This window comes from Penicillium bovifimosum, assembly GCF_028826915.1.
Source record: "Penicillium bovifimosum strain IBT 22155 chromosome Unknown utg000002l_segment0_segment0, whole genome shotgun sequence".
Taxonomy (NCBI): domain Eukaryota; kingdom Fungi; phylum Ascomycota; class Eurotiomycetes; order Eurotiales; family Aspergillaceae; genus Penicillium; species Penicillium bovifimosum.
The window spans coordinates 3166529-3182927 of record NW_026622711.1 but is presented as its reverse complement, the minus strand read 5'-3'; the positions used below and the strand labels follow the sequence as shown (position 1 = coordinate 3182927).

Genomic DNA, 16399 nt, shown 5'->3' with positions numbered 1-16399 from the left:
AAAAGACCGACAGAAATGACAGCTTGTCCTCAACTAGGCAAGGTGTCCTGAAGCTCTTGGCATGCGACTGGTGATGTGACAAAAAGTACGGGGGTATCGAGGTAAAACGAAAATAAATCGTCTGAAATCTTTCAATTTTGGGTTCGAGCTAATAATTTTCACTTGCAATGATCTGAAAAAGATAGAAAGTACACGTTTGCATGTTCACAAGGCCAAGCACATAACAAATAAAAATCTATTATCTCAACTTCTCCCTCAAGCTTTGTACGTCTCCCAATGCCCACCCTCAACGGGTTCTTCTACGATGATCGCACAAGATAGCCATGACCTTCACCTAGCAGATCTGCCTCGCGATCTATTCTGGATGGTCCTGGAATATCTAGAACCAGACGAAATAGTCCGCTGTCGCCGCGTCTGCCGTGATTGGAATGAAGCCTTTAGCAATCCTGTCGTTTTACTCTCACTCCTAAAGATCCAGTTTCCATGGACAAAAGAGGCTGAAGACCTGGCCTCAGATACATCGGCTCAAGACCGAAGTCAAGGCCGTCGCCTATACGATCAGGTCGCTTCCCGTTACTCCCACCTAGAGCGAGGCAGGCCCCGCTCTATTCAAAAATTGCCCCTCTGCGAGGACTTTAGCAGCTCCGGAGATCGCGAGTGGTACCAAGTGCAGCCATGGGAAACACATGGGAGTCATGTGAGGCGTCTTGTAGACCGACTGTTCTCCGAGGCTCTATGGACGTTCGAGGAGGGGCTGTTGGTCTACCCCAGCGCGGAGCATCAGTGTCTCGTACTCAGGGATCTAGAGACGGACCGACAGTTCATGGTACCTTTCCTCATCCGTGGGAAGGTCATTCGTCGAGTCCGACTGCAGAGGCGCCTGTTGGTTATTGAATGGGCTGAACCCAATGCCTTCCACTGGTTGAATGACAGCGACGGCGTGCATCGTCACTTCGCGTCCTCATTTGAGGTGACGAAGAGCGAGACCGAAGGGTGGAATATTGCCCCGCGCAATGAATGGAAAATAATGTTCCTGGGCCATCCGCTGAGCGAGCGTGATCGGTTCTTCTCCGCACATAGCAATACGCACTATGTGATCTACATGTGGCAGCCGAATCGAAGCCTCTACACTTCAGACGAGGATGCACCTATCGAATCACTGTTTGTTTGGGACATCTCAAGACCGTCATCATATCGACCTTCGTTGGATCCCACAGGTCGACTGAAAGGCGACTCGCCAGATGATTCTCCTTCCATCGTGGCACGGTTCGGTTTCCGGGATCTGGAATTCTTCGGCATACGACAGCGCGGTTGTCCATTGATTCAGCGTCTGGAAATTACAGACGATTCCCAGGCGGTCGAGATTACAGAGAACGTCTGCATCTGGGCGGAAGACCAACCACCCGATCCTTTCGGACCACCCGATCCTTTCGCATTTCCTCAGTCTGTTACTATCAGCATTCCCTTAGCTGGAAATGGGCCCGCTTGGCGCCGCCCATGCGAGGGTGCTCTACCACCTTACCGGGGAAACTGTGGCTTACAAGCGCAGCCTATGAGCTTCGATGGATTCATGGTCGATCCGTGGTTTGGGGTTATTTCTCATGTGACTGTACTCGACCCTGATCTCGGTTTCTGTCTCCATTTCGATCCGACCAATTGGACCCAGGATCAGATCATCAGTTTAACTGTTCAGACGCCTCGTTCGATTGTGACTTATCCTAATTTTGATTTCATTGGTAGTGGGAAGCTCGCTGGCTGTGAGAAGTATTTGTTGGGGGAGAATTGCAATCGGGAACTGGTGATTTACCGGTTTGATCGATAGATGAATTCAAAGCAGAGAGATGATGGAGGTCTCCATATTCATAATGTTGGGTATTCATTCGACCATGTGCATTTAGAGCGGAGTCCGGTCTTGTAGGCAGATCAAGTAGTCCTAATTCGGTACATCGCTGGGTGATGTTCAAACAGCCATCTGGGCATGAGTCTATTGATATAGGTTTTACGAGTTCCTTAACTAACTAGGTCGCCCTTCCACAACTAACTAACTAGTCATTGCATCCCGACTAATGAAGAATCAGAAAGCTATGAGCGTCGAACAACGAAGCATATCAACCTTGTGTCGGGAGGCTTAGCCAAAATCGATAAACATCACTTTACATTCATTGGAGGACATTTGTGTGATTAAGAAATCAGGTCTCGAGGAATCTGTGGGGACTATAGGAGCTAGGAGAATGTTCAACAAACTGATTCTTAGATCAGCCCCATTTAACCCTCGGGAAGCATTGCATCAAATGATCTAACTCTTAGACGCTTTGGCGTCGAGTTCACTTGGCCATCTGTATCCCGCCGCGTCGAGACGCTAGCGCAGATGGTGGATGGGATGTAGGTTCTTGACGACGCCAATAATGAACTACACGGTAACAAAACAGCCCAAAAGCTGCGAAGCATGCCGGGCGACCGCACTCAAGCGACAGGTATCCAGACGCTCGATGGTGACAACAGCTGTATCATCTCGAAGTAAATCCTTCCATATCGACAGAAGACACGCTCACGGTTTACCGAGCGTCTGGACTTGCCGCTTCAGTTCGGCTGGGATGCCTCACAGATTCCGGGCCGTTTTGTTAGTTTTCCTGCGTGGCCAAGTATCCGGTGCCAAATCTCAGCTGTGGCAGCGGAGACCTGTGGTCTCTCTCGCTCAATATCCGCTAAGTCATATCGAGTCTAGCGTAATTATACGATGCCCACTATGGACCACATTCCTCGAGTTCTCACTTCTCACTGCAGTTGGATGGAGGAGATACCGCCATACGCACTTGGTTTAACTGAAATGGGAATATCATTATCATTATCCTAGCAGACTCAAATTCACAAACATTGGGAACACTAAACCGCGCAGCGCGCTAACAGCATCGAACGGGAACCTCAAGGAATTCGACAAAAAGAACCGTGAAAAGGCACCTAGAAACCAGTGGGCATGTCAACACACGGGTTCACCTCATACTTCAGATACTTGCACTTCAGGCAAGCCTTGAATTGGCACCCTGGGCAAGTAAGAGTGAACAGCGGCATCCAGGTCTCGCAGGCCTCGCACATGGGGTGGCAGAACTCCTTCTTCCAGACGCCAGCGTGGCGGCACTCAGTCGGATCGACCTGAACAGCCGGAATAGGGTGGGCACCCGGGGTCGAAAGGCGGATTTCCTCCAGCCAGCCAGAGTACATCTCTAGCATGATACCGTGGATCTCATTCTCGTAGTCCTTCATGGTGTAACGTCCGAGGGGATCGGCGAGCTTCTTGTTGAAATAAGGGACTAGAGGACGGATTGACTCGGGGTCCACGTTCATAGAGACATTCGGGTTCTTAACAGCTTCTCTCACATCCTTGGTGACAGAGCAGATGTTCGCACAGGCAGCCCGGAATGCCTCGGGGCTGTTTTCGAATGGATTAGTGGCAGAGAAATGCAGTCGAGGAACATGTGAGTGGGGTGAGCTGCTGCTCGAAGTGCTGCCGCTCGAAGTGCTGCCGCTCGAAGTGCTGCTTGCAGACGCGCTGCCAGGGGAATAATTGCCAGCTGAGCCAGAGCTGCTCTCAGGTGAGGGCGCACCACGAGCACTATAACCATGGCTGCTGCCATCAGCAGGACGCGGGCTGCTTGCCGTACATTTGGCTTTGGCGTATGTATGGGTAAATGTAAAGCCATCAAATGTATAGGCCGTGTCCCATGTCCTCGGCACCTTTCCGCGCTTGGAATCTTCAGGGCGACAGGCATTTTCTTCATGGTTGGCCTCAATCTCGTCAATGCCTTTGCGTATTATCCGACTAAGAAGATCCTGGAACTGCTGGCCGCAGTTACCCCCCATCAAGCGAATGATATCGCGCGTCATGCGATTCCGAACGTTTTCATTGCGAGCACGCACGTTCTCCTTGTGAAGCTCCTTGAAAGTATCTTTCCGAGCCGTTTTAGCTTCTTGAGCACAGCCAGCCCGCACCTTCTCCCATTGCTCTTTCCTTCTTTCATGTTGCGCACGCTTGGCCTTGGATTCGGCCGAATTAGGGTGCTTGGGACAGCTGGCCCCGTAGCTGTGCATGTACGGTTTTTGCAGGGGATTGCAGGTGCATTCACGGTGGTACCGCTGGTTGGTCCATGTGCGCTCAAATTGGCTCTGAGATTGGCTCTGAGATTGGCGCTCAGATCGGCGCTCTCTCTTTGCCCGTCGTGTATCATCACGTCCCGCACCGTTGCAGTTGGAAGACGAAGATTCATCGGGAGCACGAGCTCTCTTGCGGTTTACATTCAGCTGGGCATCAAGCCGGCCCCGGCTCTCGGGGTCACGAAGAACTTCGACAGCCTCATTAACCTGTTGACAATGGCTTGTTAGCTATGCCAACTTGACCGAGAAATATTTCTTTCTGGAGGTATACCTCTCTGAACTTTTCATTGGCTGACTCAGTATTGCCAGCATGGTCAGGATGGAGTTTCAGAGCCAGACGCTTGTAGGCAGCGTTGATTTCCTGAAGGCTGGCATCGCGGGCAACGGCCAGGATGGCATAAGCGTCAATGGTTACTTTGAGAGAAGACATTTCGCCGTCACGAAAGTCCTACATTGGATGTCAGTGTTCCGTGTATGTGTACACAGTATGTGCATGTAATTGAATCAAAGATGAACGTCGAATTGAAAGAAGAGAGGGCTATATCATGGAAGAAGACAAGTGTGTAATGGGTACTCGGAATAGGTATATGCACAGACATGAGGTGGAAGGTGTCGGATCAGATAGTTATTGTTGGGGTGACTATAGCTACTTACCAGACCAACGCTGGGATGGAATTGATGTTTGAAAAAAAGATGGTCGAGAAGACCAAATCAAGCTGTTCGCTGTTCGAAGACGATATGAAGAAAAATCAATGAGAAAGAAGGTCAATTACCACGAAGCAACGAGAAATTGAGAAGTCGAGGGGGAGAAGATGGGAAGAAGAAGGGGACAGTTATAGACCGAAGGGAATTTACAAAGTCTTCAGAGTATCGAGGATGTGGATGAATACATTTTACTCAATTGGGATAATGCTATTGACAATAGATGCTATTGTATGTACATCTACATGATAGGACAGAAGAGAACAAAGAGAACGAAGAGGTTGGGGAGAACAAAGAATCAATGAAATAAGTCAAAGTTTATACACCCAGCCATTTTTGAACAAAGACATGTTAGGACTACCGTGTAGTATATCACCGAACAAAGAGAATGAAGAGGTTGAGAAGAACAAAGAATCTATCAAATAGGTAACTCAACGATGTTTATACACAACCTACCAGCCAGCACAAGGACATGTTAGGGCTACTGTGTAATATATCATCGAACAACCTAAGAACAATAACGAATTGAAGGTTATTTAGGGCTGGAGGGTTACTGAACACACCTGATGATCATCCAAGGCTAGGGCTACAGCTAGGGCTACACGGGTAAAGACCATACATAAGAAAATTGGAAATGGATTGACTCTGATTTTACACAAGCTCAAGGTTGATCTAAATATGAACAAGTCTACACTGGAGGCGACTTCGTCCCGAAGAAGGAAACTTCTTCACATGTCCTCACTGGCAGTAGCACCGGTGATAATCTCAACCAGCTCTCCAGTAATGGTGGCCTGGCGTTGACGGTTGTACAAGATCTGGAACCTGGGAAAATGTTAGTCCAAATTCCTTAAGGAACAACATAAGAGGTAGCACGTACTTATTGATCATCTCACCAGCGTTCTTGGAGGCGTTCTCCATGGCGTTGCGACGAGCAGAAATCTCACAGGCGTGGCCCTCGGCCATGGCCCAGAAGAGGTTGTTGGCGAGGGCGTACTCGCGGAGGCTGGACAGAGCCTCGTCAGCAACCTCGTAGGAGGAGATGTTGGCTAATATATGGTATTAATTGCAACTCAATAAACGTTTTCTGAATTATAGAACACTCACCGGACTGAGTAATAGCCTCCTCGGAGTAGGCCTCAATGGAGACAGCCTCGTAGCTCTGAGCGTTGACAAAGGAGTTGTAGATGATGCGAACGCTGGCATAGTTCTCGGGCAAGAGAGCAATCTGGTCAGCAATAGCCTGGGCATCGGCAAAGGTGGGAATATCCTTGCAGACGTTGGCGAAGCTGAGGACGATGTTGTCGGGGGCAGCACGGGACAGCTGAGCCTTGGCCTTCTCACCGAGGATAGCGATGTCGGCGTTGGGGTTCTCGGCCAAGATGCGGCGGGTGGCCTTGGTGAGACCGGAGTGGATACCACCGCAAAGACCCTTGTCGGAGCTGGCGACAACCAAAAGAGTCTTCTTGTCCTCCAGAGGCTTGGTCTCGGCCTGCTCGAAGACAGTGTTGGAGGTCTGACCGTAGACACGGGATTCGTCCATGGCCTTCTGGGCACGGGTAAGACGAGTAGAGGCAACAATCTTCATGGTGTTGGTGATCTTCTCGATGTTCTTGATGGACTTGAGACGACCCTCAATCTCACGCAGAGTCGCGAAAGTGGCGGCATTGGCGGGGGTAGGGCTTGGATTCGCAAGTCAGCAATTGTCCTTCCCATATCTTTTGGTATCCAGTATATCTTCCAATGTCGATGAGTCGAGGTGGTTGCGCCGGAGTACGTCGGGCGAAAGGGCATTGGCACGAGGTATCGGATCAGGACTTACCGAGCGACGGCAGCACCACCAGCCCGCAGGGCTGGGCGGACGGCGCGGGAGAACATTATGCGAGGTATTGAGAAAGGGATTTAGTTAGGCAGACAATGACTGCGGAGGGGAGGGGGTGACGAAGGTTAGACGTGGTTCCTCGCTGGTCGGGAAAGGAAGTTGAGAACCAGGGAGGTTCTGTCTCCGTGCCCCCGCTAAACCCGAAGGGGTAATCATCTACGGCGCACCATTCCGGCTTCTACCGCAGTTGTAAGCCTCAGGCACGCAGTATTTACATAACATCACTTGGCGCCTCAGGCATCAACCTTGTAGTCCCTCAAGGCCTCTTTTCCCATCCATTCCTCCATTCCAATTCCCTCAGCCTCTTTTCCTGCTCTTTCATCTGTTATTTTCTTTTTCTCCTGTGTCTATACTTCCATTCCCACCCACAGGAGCTTCTCTCTAGATGTATCATTGATGCACTAGATCTTTCAACTATATTCTTACTCTTCATTGGTCAGAATTACCTTGCTTTCCTTCTTCTATCAGGCGGCTCGATTTGCCCGACTCGGCGCCCGAGGACGCCCTCCCTTAGCCAAATACCGATTTCTCTCATTTTACCCTCGCCTACCTCTCGCTACACCAAGGATTGTCACTATGAGTTCTTCGGAGGACGATGCACCACTCATGCGCGCCAATGGACGTGGTAAAGGTGAGTTTCTCGGGTCATTCGGCTGCGTTTATCCACCTATACATTTCGTCGCGAGTTTTTGACACCTTTGCATTTTGTCTTCTCCCATCTGTATCTCTTCTACTCCGTCCATCGCTGCACCCTGTCCTCGAAGCTTCGAACGTGTTATTCCACACTTTGACGTCATTTCACCTTCAACGTACTATGAACAACATTCTCACCTAGCGCTTCTCACACTTCTAGTTCCTTCAAATCCCAGCGAGGTCCAGATGGCGGACGCCCCTGCTACGAACGGCCATGTGGATCCTGGAATATCAATCCGATTCGGGCCCGTCGAGGACAAAGACGTGAAAATGGAGGACGCAGAAGGCGATGCGCTGGTTGCTACCAAGCGCAAATCTCGGTCCAGTGTGGGCGAGAAAAAGTCCTATGCGGAAGCGGAAAGTAGCGAAGAAGATGAGCCATTGGTACGCCTACCCCCATTGCGAGATGACATGTCCTTCCCATGCGACCACACCGTCGCTCTCGGTTGAAATCGTCTGACCATTCGACAGAGCAAACGCCGCCGTACGTCCGTGAAGCATGAAGACCCTGAAACCGATGACGATGTGCCCTTGGCGCTCAACGGACGAAAACTCCCCAAGCCTGCGGAAACATCCATCGGAGAAGCGTCCGATTCCGACGTTCCCATTGAACGCAAGCTTGCTGCACAAAAAATGAAAATCGAAAAAACCGCAGAGAAGGAGGCCAAAGTTGCGCGCAAACCTGCTGCGGCCAAGAAACAAGTCAATGGTATCAAAAAGGAGCCAGCTGCCAGCAAAGCTGCCCCTAAGAAGCCAAAGGCTGAACCTGCCACCAAGAAGGGTAAAGCTAAAACCGCGGTGAAGGCTGAAAGCCAGGATGCCGAAGAAAAGGAGGACGAGGAGAATGAGTACCGCTGGTGGGAGGACCACACCAAGAACGATGGAACCATCAAGTGGACCACTTTGGAACATAACGGTGTAGTTTTCCCTCCTGAGTACGAAGTGCTGCCGGAGAACGTCAAGATGAAGTATGATGGGGTTCCGATCTCTCTTCAACCCGAGGCCGAAGAGGTTGCTGGCTTCTTTGGATCCATGCTGAACTCAACTCATAACGTGGAGAACCCTGTATTCCAGAAGAATTTCTTCGGTGATTTCAAGGATATCATCAAGAAGACTGGTGGGGCGAAGGATCCCAAGGGAAACAAGGTGGACATCAAGGAGTTTGCCAAATGCGACTTCAAGCCCATCTTTGAGTACTATGATGCTCAACGTGAAGAGAAAAGGAACCTGCCGCCAGCGGAGAAAAAGGCTGCCAAGGCACTCAAAGATGAGCAAGAAGCCCCCTACCAGTATTGCATATGGGATGGTCGCAAGCAGAAGGTGGGCAACTTCCGCGTGGAACCGCCTTCTTTGTTCCGAGGCCGTGGTGAACACCCCAAAACTGGACGAGTCAAGACGCGCGTACAACCCGAGCAAATCACTATCAATATTGGCAAGGAAGCGACGGTTCCGCCACCTCCCCCCGGTCACAAGTGGAAAGAAGTGAAGCACGACCAAGAAGGCACTTGGCTTGCCATGTGGCAGGAAAACATCAATGGTAACTACAAGTACGTCATGCTGGCTGCCAACTCGGACGTCAAGGGCCAAAGCGACTACAAGAAATTCGAGAAAGCCCGTGAGCTGAAGAAGCACATTGAGAAAATCCGCAAGGATTATCAGAAGAACCTCAAGCACGACATGATGGTGGAACGACAGAAGGCCACAGCTGTCTACCTTATTGATCAATTTGCCCTACGTGCTGGAAACGAGAAAGGCGAAGATGAGGCCGAAACCGTCGGCTGCTGTTCTCTGAAGTACGAGAACGTTACACTGAAGCCCCCCAACACCGTTGTCTTCGATTTCTTGGGTAAAGATAGCATTCGGTTCTATGATGAAGTACAGGTCGATCCACAGGTCTTTAAGAACCTGAAGATCTTCAAAAAGGCTCCCAAGAAGAATGGTGACGAGATTTTCGACCGCCTTACGGTACGTCCTTTGTTTATTTGCAATTCTGATGGTTACTGACAAGTGAAGACTTCTGCCCTCAACAAGCACCTTGCCAACTACATGCCTGGTCTGACGGCCAAGGTTTTCCGTACCTACAACGCGTCTTATACCATGGGTTGCGTTCTCGGCGAGATGACTGCTACTGGTGGCATGACAATCGCTGAGAAGGTGAAGGCGTACAACGATGCCAATCGCAAGGTTGCCATCTTGTGTAATCACAAGCGTACTGTCACTGCCAGCCATGCCAATGCAATGGAAAAGATGGGTGAACGGGTGAGTTCGATGCATTCTCCCATCACGGGCCAAAGGTACAGAGCTAATATGTCACTCGACAGATCAAGGGACTTCGTTATCAGAAGTGGCGGCTGAAGCAGCAGATGCTTGACCTGGAGCCGACTCTGAAGAAGAAGAAGGGCGCGGCATTCTTTGAAATTGATGAGGATCTTGATAAAGAATGGATCGAAGAACACCAGGCCTTCTTGATAGAGGAGCAGCGAACAAAGATCAACAAGAAGTTCGAGAAGGACAACGAAAAGCGCGTTGCCGATGGCGAGAAGGAGATGAAGGCATCCGAACTCGAGGAGCGCCTGCAGGTCATCAAAGAGATGGAAAAGAAATTTAAGAAAGAGAATAAGACTGGCAAGGTTGAGGTTGAAGCCCGCGGCGCCACTGTCGAGAAACTGGAGAATGCCATTGCCAAGATTGACCAGCGGGTCGAAACGATGTCCGTTCAGGCACAGGACAAGGAGGACAACAAGGAGGTTGCCTTGGGTACCTCGAAGATTGTGAGTTTGTTTCGTCTCTCATCTACAAGATCCCAAATTAATCTTTTACACAGAACTACATCGACCCTCGTCTCACTGTCGTCTTCAGCAAGAAGTTCGACGTTCCCATCGAGAAGCTCTTCTCCAAGGCGCTGCGTGAGAAGTTTGAGTGGGCCATCAAGTCCGTTGATGAGGACTGGGAATTCTAGTCTCTCCTTCTCGTGGACTCGATATCTTCCTTGCAACCCTCACATTTCGCGCAAATTACTTTCTCGTACAATATTTTTCGGGCTCAGTCCGTCTGGCTTGGTAAGACGAAATGACTTTGCCTGGTTTTGTTTTCTGCGTGCTTTTGTTTCATCTACATCTAGCATTTGTCCATTCAAGTTCTTGATTGCATTTGCATCCTTGAGAAAGAACTGCCGTTGCTAGTGGCATTTTCATATTTTCGGGGGTGTTTCAACGTTGGCTCCGTGTGAGAGCCTGCATCAGTGGTGGCAGTGGGTACGATAGGCTCAGTATACTATGCCAGTATAATGAGGGGAAAAGCACCAAAACACCCAAAAAAGACTCGTCGATCTGTTTGGTTGGCGACTTGACTAAATGCACCTCATGCATGGCAGTTGGCATACTCTGCACAGTTTCTGTTCTGCCCTCGGTCACTCTGGCCATGGCGGTCAGAAATTTCGAACATAGCAATGCGTTCTGTCATTTGTTTCACATGTTTGTTCGATTTATTTCTAGATATATCGTATGTAGAAGTGAGGTTTATTCTTAGTATGCTGACAAGATCATGTTCAAACCCCGTCTATAACTAGCCCGCCATCAGCCTAGGGAATATCTTGAGCGATGATCAACTCCACCGCGGATTGTGCCTCGATGAGCTAGGTATTGCCCCGCTAGGTGACCGACTGATATCCGCTGGCCGTCGGAGAAACTAGCTGCTCCTCTTGCTTTGTGGGTATAGGTAGGCACCTATAAGTACTTGATGAGATTGTACATAAGGCTGAACGTAGAACGTTGGTTTGATTCGGAGATAGTGGAGAATATAATATTCCAAATGAGAAGGGCGCAAGATGCTACTGATGCAGGAGCCATGCAAGTAAGAGACAGAGAGACAGGGGCAGTAGCAACAAGAGATAGAAAGAAACATATATGCAGAAAAGGAAATGAGAAAACCCCACCATAGGATAGCAACTATCGATTACAGTACAGGATTGACTAACATGTGGCGATGCTCAGCATGTCCGCGGATCGATAGCTCTGAGGTATTCGAAGTAGAGATGATCAAAAGGTAGGATGGTGTTGATAGAGATGGAGATCATGAAAGGGTCGTGTGGGGAATTCAATGCACTCTTTTGCAGTGCGATGCGACATTCGATTTGAGGAATCATGGGACAAAAGAAAGGAAAGGATACAAAGGGAAACAAAAAATCATCGACAGACGGGATATCTTCGAAAGGAGAAAGAAAAGAAAGAAGAAAATGTAAAAAGAAGAGAAGGCAGACGATCTCAGCCTACCAAAGGCCACAGTCATGGCCACCAGCCCATGCGTTTATAGCTGTCGACGATCTCGCGGATGCTGTCAGCGCCGAAGTTGGGATACTTCGGCTTCCAGCCAGTCTCATTCTCGAACTTCGACCCATCGATTGACATATCCTGGTCCTTGAGAATATCCCGCTCAAGGAACGGACTGATCGGACCCGGCCGCGTGATATTGGCTCTCTCAATGAGCTCCGCCCACGTCTGCAGACTAACCTCATTCATATCATCGACAACATCATCGAGGTTCAGCTTAGCCAGCTGCGAAGCAAGCGAACCAATGAACGTAACCTTCAACCCAAACACCTCCATTAGAGCTTTGGCAACATGTTCCTGTTTCGTGTCATTGTGATCAACGACGTTGAAAGCAATAACCCCCAACTTCGGATCAATGTCACCCTTCGAAGCGCGCCACTTCGCAGCCTCAAACAGGGCACTAGCCGCATCCTTAACGTGCAAGGTATTTATCTTCAAATCCTTAGTGTGCAACAGCGTCAAGTCCTGCTTAAGATCGACATGGACGGCAGACAAACAGATCCCCGTAGCGAAGTAGCCGGGGTCGTAGGCGCCGTACACGTGCGGCAATCGAAGCGCGCAGTACCGCAAGTTCGGGATTTTACGCAGTTCCTCCGAGGCCTTCACTTTCCACTCGGCCAGCTTGTGCCACGGGGCGAGCTTGTCGGTTTCCTTGCGCGGGGTGGAGCCGCCTTTGTAGACGTGTGCGGTGGAGGTCTCGACGTAGGCTGGGATGCCGCGGCGGGCGATTTCCTTGCCGAGGGCGACGGAGAGGGCGCAGCTGCGGACTTCGTAGACGTCGTCAGGTTGGGAGTGGCGGGTTTCGCCGCCGCAGTTGATCACGTAGTCGAATTGTTCGCCATTGGCGCGGTCGAAGATGCGCGGGAAGTGTTCTGTGGAGGGGAAGCGGTGGGTAAGAAGTTGTTACTGTGCCATGGGATGTGTTTGTTCGGGTTACTCACGTTCACGACTGGCATCGGCCTGGACGAACTTGTCCTTGGAGCATGCCTCATCGAATTCGGGGGCTAACCATGCTAATTGGGGGAGGACTTTGTCTACCAAGCGGACTTCGGAGGCTAGGTTGTTTTCGTGGATATAAAGCGCGAGGTGTCGACCAATGAAACCTGGTGAGGGACAGGTTAGTGAATGACTAGATTCTTTTGAAAAAGAAGAACATACCGAGACCACCGACAATTAGAACGGCGGGTTTTTTGGCGTCGGCCATTTTGAATGTGCAAGCCTGAAAAAAAGACTCCCCGCAGGTTCAGGGAAGGGAAAGGGGGGGGGGAAGGCGAAGGACGGGAGAAAGGAGGGGGCGGACTAACTAAACGGACAATCTTGGACTAACAAGAAACGCAACGTTGCCAAAGAATAGAAAATTATATGAGAGAAAAATATAAAATTACAGAGAGAAAATGAAATAAGTTAAGGGGATTATTCGGGAATGCTGTCTCCCCTGCCAAGCCGGTTAATCCACGAGGTTGACATAACTCAGTGGGTTGTAGTGGAACTGCAGCAATTTGGGGAGCATCGAGAGACTAATGTACCTGTGACGTTGAAGAGATCGTGTGATGGTGAAAAAGTACGTAGTTAAGACTTGCATTAGTTGGTTATTTATTCACTACAAATATGTATACTGCTATGTGCATAGCAACTGTGTAGAAGTCTTTACCTACATCCCTGTGCCCGTGGTCCCATGGTACTGGGTTTCCGATCACCCGAACGACCCATGGACAGATGCTAAGCCTCTCCCATGCTTATTTTGACTCTAAATCTTGTTCGATCTTCCTGTCTACTACATATCTTGCACCGATACCGAATGACTAGCTATACTGCTGTTGATCTGGGACGCCTAACAATGGTATAATTAGTTATCGAATTACTACTATGTACCAAAACCACTACTGCCTACTATGTTATCGTCCTGATTGCTGGCTGAGAGTTAAAAGCGAAAAAGGGGTCTCCCCAATGAGCAACATGATCAAGATGCATGATGCGGCATAATGCGGGATTTGCTCTTGCCGCTGCAGGTCCAACATCTGTCGATCGATATCATCCTACAATATGTACTCGACATTGGCCCTTGGACCTTGGTTGTATACCCAGTATGTTGTACTGTGTATAAGAGCAGCTCTCCGCGCTGCAAGTCTAGCCTTGGCGCATCTCAGATAATTATCAGATGAATGTGCTCTGCAGAAGTTCATCAGGCTCGGGACCGATTGTTCACGAAAGTGGGTCTCTACATAGCGGGCCTTTCTTCGCGCGTATCGCATAGTATTCCTCGACAACATCTCCGTATGATGTACGAGCAGGCAAGAGAATCAGTTTCAGAACCTTGAGTGGAGATGCGTCAATATATACACAAGTGACACCCATATGATATATCATTCAATCGAGGCAATTGCAACTGCAGTATTGAGGAATTGGAAGGGAGCGGCTTGTAGCGGGGACACTTCTTCATCGATATCCAACTCTGAACTCTCAGACTCCATTGTGTCCCCACTGAGGGCCGGCGGGTGAATATTACCTGCCAATCTGGCTCACAGTTGTTCGCATTTGGTCCGGGGACCCGCTCCGCTGTCCCCTTTCCCACTCAAGACAGTGCATGACACTTGCAGGAATGACGTGCAAGGGAATAGAGTCTTGTGGTTGGAGGAGATAGCGCAGTGTCAAAGCCCGCTGGTTTAAGGTGGCTGCTGCATGTCGCTGCGGGTCTCTTTTCTCCTATTTGTTGCCCGTGGATACGGAAAATATCACTGCCGGACCTTCAATGGCGTTTGATGGTAATACGCGAAGGGATAGGACGTCAATATTGGTCATTGTGTTCTGAACGTGTGATAATTTCTCGGCAATATCAGGCCCCACCACACTTCTCATACAACTCAGATGATCGTTGCGGTGCGGTGCGGTCCTGATTGTGGAGCCAAACTGTTCAATAATATTGGTCTGATTGATTCTGGTCATTGTCACACTCACAGATCTACGAATCACCTCTTTCGAGAAGACTGACAAAAGCAAGTCCGCGCTAGCAAGGAAGTTGTGCAGGCAAGTTATGAAGAGCTCGCGACACAATTCTATGGACTAGTTACTATGAGTACTACTACTGAACAACAGATAGAATCCTACATGACTCTGAAAAATGACAACGGAAGATAGGAGCTATGAACACAAGAGCGTACTAAGAGCGTACTAAGATAAGGTATATTCATAAAGAGTGCTCTAACAAGTTTGAAAAGCAAGCAAAGACGGCACCATACAAGGCCGTAAAATCATGATGCTCCTAGACATTTCAGCGAATTCCTTAACTCCTTAATAGCCGTCTCAACATCATCAAATGTCAAAGCAGAGACCGCCCAACGAGCATGCTTCTGCGCCATTTGCACCGAACCATCATCTACGCCGTGTGTCGGCTGAGGTGGGACATATGGAGCCTGTGCAGCAGGTACATGCGCAGCCGGGGTTGGGACAAACGGCGGGCCAACCGGAGGCTGCGTAGGAGCACCAGCACTTGGGGTATCGTAGAAAGAAGCCGGATCTGGCGCAGGCATAGAAGGATCGATAGACGGCCGGGGGAAGGAGTGGAATGCAGTCGGTGTATCAGGAAGATTTGGTACTGAGGGTGAGCCGCCAATCGTCGCTGGGGTAGAGGGAAGCTCTAAGCCACCGGAGCTGGAGTTGTCGGCATCCAGCGGTTGTCCAGGCGCGTTGCGAGGAACAGAAGGAATTTCGGGACCAGAGTCGGCGGGTGCACGTGGTGCGGATGATGTGCGTGATGGGTGGAGGGATTCATCCAGGACCGATTTTCGGGCTAGTTCTCGTCCAAGACGGTCAGACTCGTCAGGGACCTCCTCGATGGAAGCTTGTCTTGGCTTGGAGGCCTCCTCCGCCACCGACTCGTCGAATGCCTGCACATCGGGATCGTCGATTGGTTCTTCTTCCTGCTTGGGTGCGGGGTTCGTCGCGTTGGGATCTTCGCCGGCTTTGAAAGCCTTCACAATGCGGACAGCGTGGAATTTGGCGAACTTGATTCGCCCGGCGATTTCTGGGTCTAGGGCTCCCCAGATCGAACATAGTTCGAGGAAGGTGGCTGCTGCCAGGAAGGTATCTGCTGTTTGCCTTTCGGGGCATTAGCCATTTGAAGCTCAAATAGCTTTGGAGAGCTCACTTTGTGACTTTGTTGGCATTCATGGCAGCCTCCGCACGGCTGAAGACCTCCAATCCGAATTGTTCGACATAGGCGCTTGCCGCAGTACTGTCTGTCACTATTTCATTGTTTGGGTTCTCTTGTTTGAACTAGTTCAGGCCAACTCGTTAGCCGCTAGATCTCAGATGCGGAATGCGTGAAGCAGATGCAATGGAGGAGCCCGACTCACCTCCTCTAGCTTGTCAACGAGGTTAGTCGTATAAACCTTAATTTCGTCGTCGGAATTGTGAAGACCTCTTTCAATAATTTGGTTCACGATGTGAAAATTGCCTACAGAAGTAGGACACTATCAGCTTCAATACTCGCTTGTGCAATGCGCGGGGTCTTGCAACTTACACCAGTAGGCAATCACAGGCTTGGCGGTTTCGATTTGAGCAGCTCTGATAGCAAAGCGCCCGATATCTGCAGATCGCAGTCCAGCTGGAATGTTACTCGCCATGATCTAAGAGATCTGTTGTGTTGAGG

General features: G+C 49.9%; 6 protein-coding genes across 6 annotated transcripts; 2 read left to right on the top strand and 4 right to left on the bottom strand.

Annotated features, from left to right (window-relative positions):
• Positions 1-304: 304 nt before the first annotated feature.
• N7515_002391 (F-box protein) lies at positions 305-1822 on the top strand (the record flags this gene model as incomplete). Its single annotated transcript, XM_056663135.1, has 1 exon — positions 305-1822. The coding sequence occupies one exon, from the start codon at positions 305-307 to the stop codon at positions 1820-1822; it is 1518 nt and encodes a 505-aa protein (XP_056525248.1).
• Positions 1823-2958: 1136 nt separating this feature from the next.
• Positions 2959-4579, bottom strand: N7515_002390 (uncharacterized protein; the record flags this gene model as incomplete). Its single annotated transcript, XM_056663134.1, has 2 exons — positions 2959-4356; positions 4421-4579. The coding sequence occupies 2 exons, from the start codon at positions 4577-4579 to the stop codon at positions 2959-2961; spliced, it is 1557 nt and encodes a 518-aa protein (XP_056525247.1).
• A 1000-nt stretch (positions 4580-5579) lies between these two features.
• Positions 5580-6726, bottom strand: N7515_002389 (F1F0 ATP synthase subunit gamma; the record flags this gene model as incomplete). Its single annotated transcript, XM_056663133.1, has 4 exons — positions 5580-5673; positions 5729-5897; positions 5956-6530; positions 6671-6726. 4 exons carry the CDS (start codon positions 6724-6726, stop codon positions 5580-5582), a joined length of 894 nt encoding a protein of 297 aa, XP_056525246.1.
• Positions 6727-7306: 580 nt separating this feature from the next.
• On the top strand, positions 7307-10382 carry N7515_002388 (DNA topoisomerase 1; the record flags this gene model as incomplete). The annotated part of the gene is made up of 6 exons (XM_056663132.1): positions 7307-7361; positions 7566-7807; positions 7895-9388; positions 9437-9682; positions 9745-10194; positions 10248-10382. The coding sequence occupies 6 exons, from the start codon at positions 7307-7309 to the stop codon at positions 10380-10382; spliced, it is 2622 nt and encodes an 873-aa protein (XP_056525245.1).
• A 1324-nt stretch (positions 10383-11706) lies between these two features.
• N7515_002387 (NAD-dependent epimerase/dehydratase family protein) lies at positions 11707-12955 on the bottom strand (the record flags this gene model as incomplete). The annotated part of the gene is made up of 3 exons (XM_056663131.1): positions 11707-12623; positions 12693-12854; positions 12910-12955. 3 exons carry the CDS (start codon positions 12953-12955, stop codon positions 11707-11709), a joined length of 1125 nt encoding a protein of 374 aa, XP_056525244.1.
• Positions 12956-14999: 2044 nt separating this feature from the next.
• On the bottom strand, positions 15000-16373 carry N7515_002386 (uncharacterized protein; the record flags this gene model as incomplete). Its single annotated transcript, XM_056663130.1, has 4 exons — positions 15000-15846; positions 15896-16023; positions 16104-16204; positions 16271-16373. The coding sequence occupies 4 exons, from the start codon at positions 16371-16373 to the stop codon at positions 15000-15002; spliced, it is 1179 nt and encodes a 392-aa protein (XP_056525243.1).
• Between the last annotated feature and the right edge of the window lie 26 nt (positions 16374-16399).